The 11,671-nt window shown below is 40.2% G+C and overlaps 1 protein-coding gene and 1 long non-coding RNA gene across 3 annotated transcripts; both read right to left on the reverse strand.

Annotated features, from left to right (window-relative positions):
- Positions 1-737: 737 nt before the first annotated feature.
- Positions 738-2,946, reverse strand: LOC122044012 (cytokinin dehydrogenase 10-like). The gene is made up of 4 exons (XM_042604565.1): positions 2,243-2,946; positions 1,530-1,685; positions 1,112-1,387; positions 738-1,032 (listed from the first exon to the last, which is right to left on the reverse strand). Exons 1-4 carry the CDS (start codon positions 2,944-2,946, stop codon positions 738-740), a joined length of 1,431 nt encoding a protein of 476 aa, XP_042460499.1.
- Positions 2,947-6,671: 3,725 nt separating this feature from the next.
- LOC121987298 lies at positions 6,672-7,592 on the reverse strand. Of its 2 annotated transcripts, none has more exons than XR_006113480.1 (2): positions 7,341-7,592; positions 6,672-7,236 (listed from the first exon to the last, which is right to left on the reverse strand). It is a non-coding gene; the product is annotated as an uncharacterized LOC121987298 (long non-coding RNA). The 2 variants fall into 2 exon arrangements; XR_006113482.1 differs by having other exon boundaries at positions 7,335-7,592.
- Between the last annotated feature and the right edge of the window lie 4,079 nt (positions 7,593-11,671).

Raw genomic sequence — 11,671 nt, forward strand, 5'->3', positions numbered from 1 at the left:
TGTATTGATTAGTTATTTCTAATATGTATCTTTGAATTTTAATGACTGATTTTGTAGACTAGTAAAATACAATATGCAATATTTTCACTTTACTTGGACAATTAGAACACACACAAATAAAATAAATAAAGTATGAAGTCTTAAAGATACACCAAGATATTTCTATTGAAGAGGTCAAGAAATAGAGAGGAGATGAGTGCACATGCGTGAGAGATAGAAGAATGCTACCTTTTAATTAGTTAAAATTAAATCTCATCCTAGGCCATTAAGATTAGCTCTAACGAGTATTGTAGTGTTATTAGTCTTGACATATATGATAATTTTTTATTCAAAAATTAGTATATTTTTATTTATATTAAAGTTATTTTTTTAAAAAAAAATATTTACTCTTAAACTTTAAAATTATTTGAAAATTTATATTTTAATTTTAAATGTAAAATATTTTAAAAATTTATTACATATATAATGTATATTATTTTACTCTTTTTATATATATTTTAAAATATAACTTATAATAATTCGATCAATAGTGCTAAGAAAATGTTCCAATTTGATTGTTTTTTCCGGAATTGATTGAGTGAACTACTGGATTGTTTACGTTAGGATTAATACACATGCAATAAGAAAAATTATTTATATGTATCATAATTAATTACACGTACACAGCGTATATATATATATAATTGCTGACTGCTTTGCATGCATTAACTACGTGCTTAGTTTGATGTTCAATTTACTTAATTAGTAAATATATGTTGTTCTGGTGACAGTAGTGCCTTTGGGTCATATGTCTGCTTCAACTGCATAAACCTTTTCCACTTAACTTCTCCAAAGTGTTCCATCCAATCGGTTCGCGATTTATAATGAGCTAAATACTGCTTTGCTTGGACGCCCTGTCGATGGCAAAACCCTAATATTTCATTGTTACCGGCCTCAAGGTTCTTCCAGTCCTGCTCTGTGGAAGTCCAAAGAAACTCTACACTATAGAAGACGTCCTCATCAGGGACTACGACAGTCATGTTCTCATTCCACCTGCAAGTAATTAATTAGCATGCATACTCTAGCTAATTAACTAATTAATTAATTAACTATGGAGGTAAATATTGTATACCTATTCCTGTTCATGGGGTAGAGTAATACAACGCCTGTAGGGTTAATGTTTTGGAGGATCCCTTCGGCTCCAGTCTGAAAGTCTCGGATTCTAGACTTGGGCACGAAGAGATTGAGCCATGGATGGCGGATTTTGCTGGGGTCGACGGCCATGGAGCTTTTTCTATGTTCCTCCTCGGTGTAGACTCTGTTCAGGAATTCAAGATGGCTCACGTCCTTACTGAAGGCAAAGCCAGGGACAAAGCTCAGCTGTTGCAGCAAGCCCTCGATCGACTTTCTGTGATCGATCATCAGATTATATACACAACACATGGAATGGAGTTGTTAATTAGATCTTCCTTAGTACTTTTAGAATATGATATTGTACCTGATCCACCAAGGACGTAGAGTCGAAGAACACGGCTACTTCCAAGAGGTACATTGCGTTGAACTCGGCAGTGAGCTGGTTGATTCTCTCGGCTTCTTCGATGGAGAAGAAGTTGGGGTCGTCGACTTGCTGGTGGTTCAGGAGGACCTGCCCCTCCACGTAGTCGAACCCAACTGTGTCTCTCAGCGAGATCAGGAACTCTTGGTCACTTGTGTTGAAATACAGAGATAAAATAATTGTTAAATATGGTAATATTATCAAAGTCGTAATATAAAAAAATGGCAGTCCGGTGGAAATTATAGATAGAATAGGATTTCCAAGTAATTAAATTTCTTTCTATTAAGATGTCTAATAGAATAGGATTATGAAATATCTATCTTGACAAAAAATTATCTGTATGTTAAGATGTCTATAACAAGGACTATAGCTCAGTTGCTAGAGCACCTCGTTTACATGTGCGCCAATGCTTTTCAAAGGAGCCAATTATGCAATGAACATAATCGATCGTATTGAAAAATTGATGTCTTACTTCATTCCATAGGTTCGAGGGAACAAGAGACCTGACTCGACAAATATTTAATTTGGTTTGATTCAAGCGCTAATTAACATGTGAGATTTCGAGAAAGGATACATTGTATATGATCTTACTTTACTTTTTACAAAAGATTATTTCCAGGATTCGATGACCTTTTGATCAAAGTAATATATGGAATAGTAATATATTACGATAATTATATAAAAATAATGATAATTGCTATTAATTACCTTGTCAAGCTGTCGAAGTCGGTGTAGAACAGCCTCAGCCATCGGACCTTCGCCGGCGTTGGGCGGAGACTGATCCGAGCTCGGGTGATGACGCCCAACTGGCCGAGTCCGCCGAGGACTCCGTTGAATAAGTCTGAGTGCAACTCCGGAGAGCACGTTATCATCTCACCCTTTCCGGTGATGACGTCTAACTCGAGCACGCTGGAGACCAGCGGCCCGTGCTGGAAAACCATGCCTCCGACACCGGCGTTCGACAGCGTGCCGCCGACCGTCAAGTATAAGTAGTCCACCCACGACCGCATCGACATTCCGTGCCTCAGCGTCTCTTCCAGCACGTCGATCCAGAGCTGCTCCCCGCCGGCGTCGACGTAGGACTCCTCCGCCGACACACGGATCCGCTTCCCTCCGCCGCGGAGCTCAGCCATGTCGATGGCCACGCCGCCGGGCGCGAAGGCCTGCCCGTGGGTGGAGTGCCCGTTGCCGCGGGCAGCGACGGAGAACGGGGAGTCAGCGCCGTTCGCGCAACGGATGAGCGCCGCGATGTCCTCCGGTGAAGAGGGGCGGAACACGGCCGCCGGAGGCGCGGCACTGATGATGCCGCCGTAGTCGGTGGCGAATCGGGCGACGGCGACGCCGTCGGAATGGAGCTTGCTTGCGATCTCGGGTGCGATGTTGTCGAGCCACGATGAAGTTCCGGCAGCCATTTTGGTTTATGATTAACCCGGCGCGCGGTGGATTTTGAGCGGGAAATGGCTGAGGAGTCTATTTATCGTGTTCAGAGTTACCGGAAAAACGACTTCTCTAACTGTATTTAGTAATTATATCATCCTGTCGACGGAAAATTTGCTAAATATAGATATGAATATGATGATGTGTAATTCAAAAAAATACATTATTCTTAAAGATAATTTGCTTTTAAAATCTAAATGCATGCTCTCTCTATTGAAATTAAAATATCTTTTATCTTTATTCATCCTTCTTCTAGCTAATATATAAATTTAATAAACTTAATATTAATATACTTGGTTTCAAATTATAATATGCTGGATATATTTTAGTTTTGATCATGTCGGAAATATGAGAAGATGGAATCGTCAGTGATGATGTGGTTAGAATGTTGATCGCATCTCTATGCCCCGGAAGAGAAGGGTATGCCGAGTTGTCTCCTATGCTGATCAAGTCGTCCTAAAGCCTCCGGTCAACGTTACCTGTAGACAGCGACTGGATTACCCTGATCACTGGCACCCCGATGCTCGAGGCATGCCCCAATAATATATAAGAAACATGTAAAATGAATAGTGGAGTGATAAAGTAAATAAAGGATGAGTATGATGACGTATCCTGGCCCCAAGGGTGCCCTCTGGTATATGTGAAAATCCGCAATAGACTTCGGATATTATCCGAAGTAATAGGTAGTTAATTATCGAAGTAGACGCACGTGAAGTAAAAGGGTAAATTTTTTTACTTCACCTCACGTTACCGAAGTCTATCACCGGTTCAAAATTGAACCATTTTCGAAGTAAAAAAGCTTTATTACTTCATCAAAACCAGTAAAAATACCGAAGTAATTGATGATATATTACTTCATAGGTTACGTTGTTTGACGAAGTAAAATATGTATACGACTTCATATTTTTTGAATTTTGGTGCAGTAAATATTTTATTTTACTTCTATATAATTTGACTTCGTCGAAGTATATATTTTGTATTACTTCATCGTAGTATAGAAGTAATAGAACATATTTTACTACAACAAATAAATTCAAATGTAGCGAAGTAATTTATACGAATTACTTCCCAAATTTGATCAGTAGTGAAGTAAATAGTTTCTTTAACTATGCCACTATTTAAATTTATTGTAGTCTTCTGTGTTGTATTACTCTATCATTTATTTATACCGTCGAAGTAATTGATAATATTTTACTACAATACAATTTTAATTGACCAAAAGAGTATATGATAATATGTTACTCCAACACAATATTTTTCACAATCAAAATTAAATAAATATATCATAAATATGTATCAAATACAATCCAAAAGTGTATTTATAAAAGACATGTTTAACTGTAACCCAAAAGTTTTTGTATCTATAAATCTTTAAATACAATCCAAAATTTATATCACAGCCTACACTTAAGCACCTATATAGAAGTAAACGAATTTGCTCCATGCACTTCTGACTTCATCATACTGAGATTGATTGTAATATTGTTTGTTTTTTGATGTTGCAAACTGAAACATAAACAAAAGTTTGAGAGTCAATATAAAATGATTCAATATTTCATAAAAAAGATATTTTATAAAGAAGAAATTCACTTTCATCTCCAATTGGGGATATTCATCCAAGACTATCTCTTTCATGTACCACATTACACAATATCCACATTCAACACCACCTTTTTATTTTAGATTACCCTAATCAAATTAAAAATATCATCAATAAGTCATAATCCAAATAATAAGAATTATTAATTGATGTCTAAATATATAGTTACACTACATACTGTCAATTGTTTAAAACCAGATCCTTTTGAAATACCTCTTGATGCATTGTATAATTTGACCCCACTACATTGTAAAAAATATAAAGTTATTTTATCAACCTCTAATGAATTTAATGCCAATTACAACACAATTACAACACAAGAACTTATGCAAGTAATGTAATTTGTAATAGGTTTGTTAAATACCAATCACACTCCATTCCATAACCCTTCTTAAGTAGAACCTCTGGAGCAATATAGTCTGGTGTACCAACAGTAGAATATGCTTGAAGTTATCCAACACTATAATTGAAGAGATGTTAGAACCAGTTATTCAACATAGTAAATTCGTTACTTGCAACATTGAGTAGTAAATTAATTATCTAAAATATGCAAAATGTAAGTCTTGACCAAATTAGAATTGTTGTTTCGCTGCTATAAAGGGGGAAAACTCAGCACTATACTTATGTTATTTTCTAGCAATTGCAGTTCAACATCACATTAGATCATTCCTCACCGAAAATCAATAAGATGAAATCCTTTAAAACAAGTTAGCTTATAAACTTGAACATGAATTTCTAAATAAAATCCTCAGTGGGTAGTCATGGATGCTAGAAATAATAAGTGAATCACATTGTTATTTGCTATTTTAATGTTGGATTTAGTTCCATATGCACTAAGCAGATCAAGACATTGCAGAGTTGTAACTTTGCTGCATTTTCCTATCGCCTTGTATTTCTAAGTTCTTTTATCTTTATTTTCATTCATCATTTTCTCATTTATTGAATTAAGGACTTACTGAAGATTGGTTTTCTTTTTTTATCAGCATCTTCTCTCTTCTTTGTTGAAGTCAAAATTTTGCAAACTCTTTCTTTGCATCTCCCTCTTAATAGTGTAAAATGTTAGATGTTTACTCTTTTCCTAGGTATTTATCCTTTTATCTCTTAGGGATATCTTAGGGAGTAGATGTTGGAAACCTAATTTCACTTTTTATCTGCTACACTTTTTTTTTATTCTCTTTGTTGATTGAATCTTTAAGATATAGATATGTTCCTTTCTGATTTCCAATGTCTTATCTTTTATCTTTTGTCTTATGCTACAATAGATGTCAGAACTTTAAAGATGCTCTTTTTTATTGTCTTCTCTTGTTCTTAAAATAATGCTGAAATTTATTGATTCCCCTTATTAATAGTAATATAGATAATAATGGAATCCTAGGTTACCTCTCCTGGGTGATCCATTAAAATTTTCTATGTAAACCTAATGTTGTAGCAGTATCTGTAACTTAATTTAGTTTGTGAGAGCAAGTAAAGAAAGGAGATTATACTTCTTTTGAAAATGGATTGAGTCAACTTTGACAACACTTAAAAATTCTCAATTGTTGCTCCATTTTTATATCTTCCATAAACATAACATGATACAAAATGTTTTTATCCTTATTTGTGGGAGTATCTTTTTTTAGTGATCAATTGCCCATAGATTGTTATCTATGCTCCAGCAGAGGAAGTATTATATATCCAATGTAGTCCCAGATATTAATTATTTGATAAGAAACTACTTGATAAGAGAAGAGTTCCAATGCACCAACAAGAAACTACTTGATAAGAGAAGAGTTCCAAGAACCCATTTAGCAAATTGTTGAAATCCATTCATCATTATTTGAAGAATGCAACAGCTGCCCAAGTTTAAAATGGGTTGTGTGCATGATCATATTTGATAAAGGTTTTTTTTTATCACTAGATTAGTGCCCAAATTCGAAATAAAAGTTGGGCCAACGTGGCTGCAATCTTTCTGTGATGTCCCAAAGTTTTGCACCAGTGAAAGTGTGAAGCCAACTGGTTTTGTAAAATGAAGTTTCCAGCAGATAGACTTGATAAAGTCCTATAGTCAACAACCACATCTATCTTTCCCTATAGTATTTTATTTCCTGTAACTTCTCAAAGTTATAGATTCATCTTCTCTTCTTTTGATCTTTCTAAGAAAACTAAAGTTTGTAGTTCTTCACTTTGTACATCCAATTTACTACCAATTTAGTAGAGCGAGCCTTTTTACAGATCCATGATCCGCAACGCTGCGATTACAGAGGTGGGCAAGTGGTACTTGATTTAAACCAGTGGCTTCCACCAGTAGTCTACGAATCCCTAATGTAGAGAAGAAATCAAAGAGGGATAGCAGTTCAACTTCAAAGTAAACTGTGTAGAATTCTTCTACCAGTTTAGTAGGGCGAGCCACAATCGAAGACTTCGTCGCCTTTGTAAATAGTCTTCGACGCTGTCGTCGTCGTGAAATGTATTCTGTTGATTTAAATGACACCGACTACTTGCTCCCCGTCATTCCCCGTCGTCAGATCAGCGACTTCCGCGTGGTCTAGGAAGTCCGAAGTGAATCTAAGAAGATGACTGCTTTTAACAACACTAGAATCGCCAATAAGCAACAACTTCAGCAAATAATCAAACTCCAGATGGTTCGGAGATGCCAAATCCATCGTAGTGAATGATTCCAAAAACCCTAACAAACAATATTACAACCCCCAAAATAAAGGCATTAGAGAATAGGGAGAAATCAGGATCAAATGAGACATCAATCCACTATAAGAAAAACTTCACCTAAACCTTAAAAGTACAGAATCAGGAGGAGGAACTTGATATCTCGGGCTTCCCTCTTCCTTGCTTGCTGTAGAGAGGGAAGAAACCTTACTGCTATTGAGAGGAAAGAAAGAAGGTGGTGCTGTGGAGAGGGAAGAACCCTTGCTGCCCTGGATAGGAAAGAAAGAAGGAGGTCTTATGGAGAGGGAAGAAATCATGTTGCTATGTAGAGGGAGAGGCAAGGAAAGGATCTGCATTGAGAAGATAAAGTTTAGGTTATAAAAGTTGAACAAGTTGATAAATATGTTTATACACGTGTAATTGTGTAATATAATGACATTTATAAACTATGTTATTATAAGGGGTCTAATATGACAATTTTTTAAAAAAATTAATCATTTTTAATTAATGTCCTTATAGAATGTTTATAACTACACTTTAAAATAAATATCATTAAGGAAGTGTCATTATAGACTTTTTTTTTCTAGTAGTGGTTGCCTCTTCTTCCTGTGGCCAGGAAACCTCAAAAACGAAGACACGATGCTGCAGGGAAAGGAAAGAAGGGGTGGGAGAGGGAAGACGCGTGCGACCGAAAGGAAAGGTCGAGGCGGTGAAAAAATCACTTGCCGCCTCTTCTTCCTGTGACAAAGGTGATGAGCGCTCGGCTGAGTTGGGGCGGCGAAGATAGACTTATGCGAGGGAAAAAATCCTAAGTTAATAGAGTTTTATCAAATGAATAGTTTAAAAACAATAAATTTATTAATTTATTAATAAATAGAAAAATGTTTTAATAGATTTAGACATATTACTTCGGTATGTAAACATATGAATTTTATTTTAAAACTTATTACTTCATCAAATATATAATATGAAGTAAAATATTAATAAAAATTAGTAGTGAGCACATTATTTTTAATCTATGAAGTCTAAAATGAAATTGACTTCATTAAATTTATTATCGAAGTTCATTATCATATATTACTTCGTATTTATAAATTGCCGAAGTAACCTATGGCGAAGTCTATACTCGATTTTCATATAGTGGTAGAACGGTGAACTTGTCGTAACGCTTGGCCTGTAGTAGTAGGCAGAGATGATAAGCTGTCTCAGGTTAGCCTCATTCGATATAAAATATAATGACGAATAGAAATATCATATGTAAAAGGGGGAGCGATAACCTCCCGGTACCTTGGCCCGCGGGGACGGGACTTTCTATAGCCTGAGGGATCGGACTGGATGGAGAACTGAGTCAACGCAGAACTGGGGGTAATACAAGGTTGGAGGTCCCACGGAGCCAAGGAATAGGAACATATCAGCGGCTCGAAGGTCGGAACCACATTGGCTCACAGGCCGAACACCATCCCAACTCGAAGGCTGGAGCAAACAAATAGTACGAAGCCTAAGCACTCAAGCGGCCGTTGCCCGGAGGGTGACGGCGATTGCTGGGGGCGACAGTGGCGACGGCTGCCAGAGGAGGCGGCGCCCGTTGGAGACAGTGACGATAGCTGCGGGAGGAGGCGGCGGTGCCCGCTAGAGACAGCGCCCGCTGGAGGCGGAGGTGATCCTCCTCGGCGACGTCAGAATCGGTGAGGGGGCGGGGAAGGCTGCGGTTGTCCCGTGCATCCTTGACCAACGACAATGGCGGCTAGTGAAGGAGGAGGGCAGGACGTGTATCCCTCGCGGCGACGACGTGCCTCAGCCAATTGTGGCCTTGATCGAAGATGAGGAGAAGGGAGTGAAGAGCAAGGACAATCTCGCCAGCCGGAGGTGATCAGTGCCGGAGACGATGAGGAGGAACGACGTCGAGGGCGGGGTCGGCGTGCAGCCGGGAGTGACGGCGACCTCCAATCCAGCCCCTCCCCCCCCTTTTCTCTGATAAATAGTGCCCCCTTTAATACCAAAACCCTTAAAATATGAAATGACTAAAATGCCCCTCTCTTTTCTCCTAATTCTTTTTGAGTCCAAAGATATATCCGCATTACAAGCCTTCTCTTCAAGTTTAGTCGAAGGAGGCGCGAGTCCGACCTACTGGATAGTCTATAGCAGAAGACTGAATCACCCCTGAGTACAGAGTTAGATTGCTGGGTTTGTCGTAAAATATCAAGCCCATATCTATAATGCCGATCGAAAAACGAAAATGGTGTCGAGCGAGTAACAATAGCGATGCCAATCGAATGAGCAATAGCAATGATGAGCGATAAAAAATACTACTGAATGAGCGTCAAAGGGGACAAGTACCGACAAAGCAACAAGCGAGGCAAGTGTCGACCGAGCGGCGAAAAATAGTACTGAGCGGATGCCAAGCAGGCGATCGGGCGGACACCAAGTGAGCGCCCGGGCATATACCGCACAAGCTACGAAGCACCGAGCGAGAGTAGAGCCCGAAAATCGAGTGGGAGCATAACTCGTGAAATCATGTGCCCGGAAGCGAAAGTCGTTAGCCGAGTGGGCGCATCACCCGTGAGCTGAACGGAAGTGTAGCCCTGGAATCGAAGGCGCACAGAAGCGAAAGTTGTTAGCCGAGCAGGCGCATCACCTGGGAATTGAAGGTGCATGGAAGTGAAAGTCGTTAGCCGAGCGGGCGCATTGCCCACGAGATACTCTGATCTGAAACCAGTAGACATACTCCTGTCCACGACCATTAGAGATAACTCGACCCCGACTGGGGGAGATGGATGCTCTGATAAGCTAGTCAGTGACCAATGAAGACCGCTTGACCCCGAACGGGGGAGATAAGAGAATTCGCTAAGCTGGTCCGAGACCAGTGAAGACCGCTCGACCCTGAATGGGGGAGATACATGATCCGATAAGCTGGTCCGAGACCAATGAAAACTGCTCGACCTTGAACAGGGGAGATAGGTGCTCTGATAAGCTGGTCCTAGACCAGTAAAGACCGCTCGACCCTGAACGGGGGACATAAGAGATCCGATATGCTGGTCTGTGACCAGTGAAGACTGCTCGACCCCGAACGGGGGAGATAGGAGATCCAATATTCTGGTCTGAGATCAGTGAAGACCGCTCGACCCCGAATGGGAAAAATAAGTGCTCTGATAAACTGGTCTGAGACCAGTGCAAACCGCTCGACCCCGAACGGGGGAGATAGGCGCTCTGATAAGTTGGTCTGTGACCACTGAAGACCGCTCGACCCCGAACGGGGGGAGATAAAAGATCCGATATATTGATCCGTGATCAGCACCTCGACCCCTGACCGATCAACACGAGAGTCTCTAACGCTGAGCTCGTGACTCAAATACAACTCAAACGCGGCTAATCAAGACGGGAGTCTCTGACTCAAGGGTTTATAGCCGTCGCTCGGCTTCTACAGCCCGTGGCTCTAATATAACTCAAACCGGTCGATCGGCATGGGAGTCTCTGACTCAAGGGTTTATAGTCGCCGCTCGACTTTTAGAGCTCGTGGCTATAATATAACTCAAACCCGCCCGATAGGCACGGGAGTCTCTGACTCAAGGGTTTATAGTCGCCGCTCGACTTCTAGGGTTTATAGTCACCGCTTGACTTCTAGAGCCCGTGACTCTAATATAACTCAAACCCGGCCGATCAGCACGGGGGGCTTCGCCATTGGCCTGTGACTCTAATATAATGTAAACCTGGCCGATCAGCACGGGAGTCTTTGATATTGAGCCCATGACTCTAATATAATATAAACCCGATCGATCGGCATGAGGGTCTTCACCATTGATCCTGTGGCTCTAATATAATGTAAACTCGACCGATCGGTATAGGAGTCTTCGATCAGGGAAGTATGACAGATCCTATGACCGAAAGAGAAAATATAACGGAAAAACTGACCTGCCGACTAGCAAAGGATCTAACTCAACTTCTCGACTTCCGAATACCTGTGGAGTGAGGAGAATATGATATGTTCGTTGAAACCCACCAAGGTCATGAGTATGGCAGAATTTTTCGGCGTCGTCCATCTTCACGTTCCAGATCAGGCGAAGTTCCCACAGACGACGCCAATATGATCCTGTCAGGAATCTAAGAAGACGGAACCATCGGTGATGATGTGGTTGGAATGTTGACCGCATCTCCATTCCCCGGAGGAGGAGAGTATGCCGAGCTATCTCCTATGTTGACCAAGTCGTTCTAAAGCCTTCGGTCAATGCTACATGTAGACAACGACCGGGTTGCCTCGATCCCTGACACCTAGATACTAGAGGTAGGTCCCAATAATATATAAGAAATATGCTAAATGAATAGTGGAATGATAAAGTAAATAAAGGATGAGTACGATGCCGTATCCTAGCCCGAGGGGGCGCTCTCTGGTAGACTGGTGAACTGGTCGTAACGCTTGGCCCGTAGCAGCGGGCAGAGATGATAAGCTGTCTCAAGTTAGC

This window comes from Zingiber officinale, chromosome 1B, assembly GCF_018446385.1.
Source record: "Zingiber officinale cultivar Zhangliang chromosome 1B, Zo_v1.1, whole genome shotgun sequence".
In the NCBI taxonomy this organism is placed as follows: Eukaryota; Viridiplantae; Streptophyta; class Magnoliopsida; order Zingiberales; family Zingiberaceae; genus Zingiber; species Zingiber officinale.

Excerpts from the sequence above, each read along its gene's own strand:
- LOC122044012 (XM_042604565.1), bottom strand. The coding sequence starts at position 2,946 with ATGGCTGCCGGAACTTCATCGTGGCTCGACAACATCGCACCCGAGATC. Across the intron at positions 1,686-2,242 it reads GACTTCGACAGCTTGACAAG|TGACCAAGAGTTCCTGATCT; the intron begins GTAATTAATAGC and ends TTTCAACACAAG. Across the intron at positions 1,388-1,529 it reads ACTGCCGAGTTCAACGCAAT|AAAGTCGATCGAGGGCTTGC; the intron begins GTACCTCTTGGA and ends GATCGATCACAG.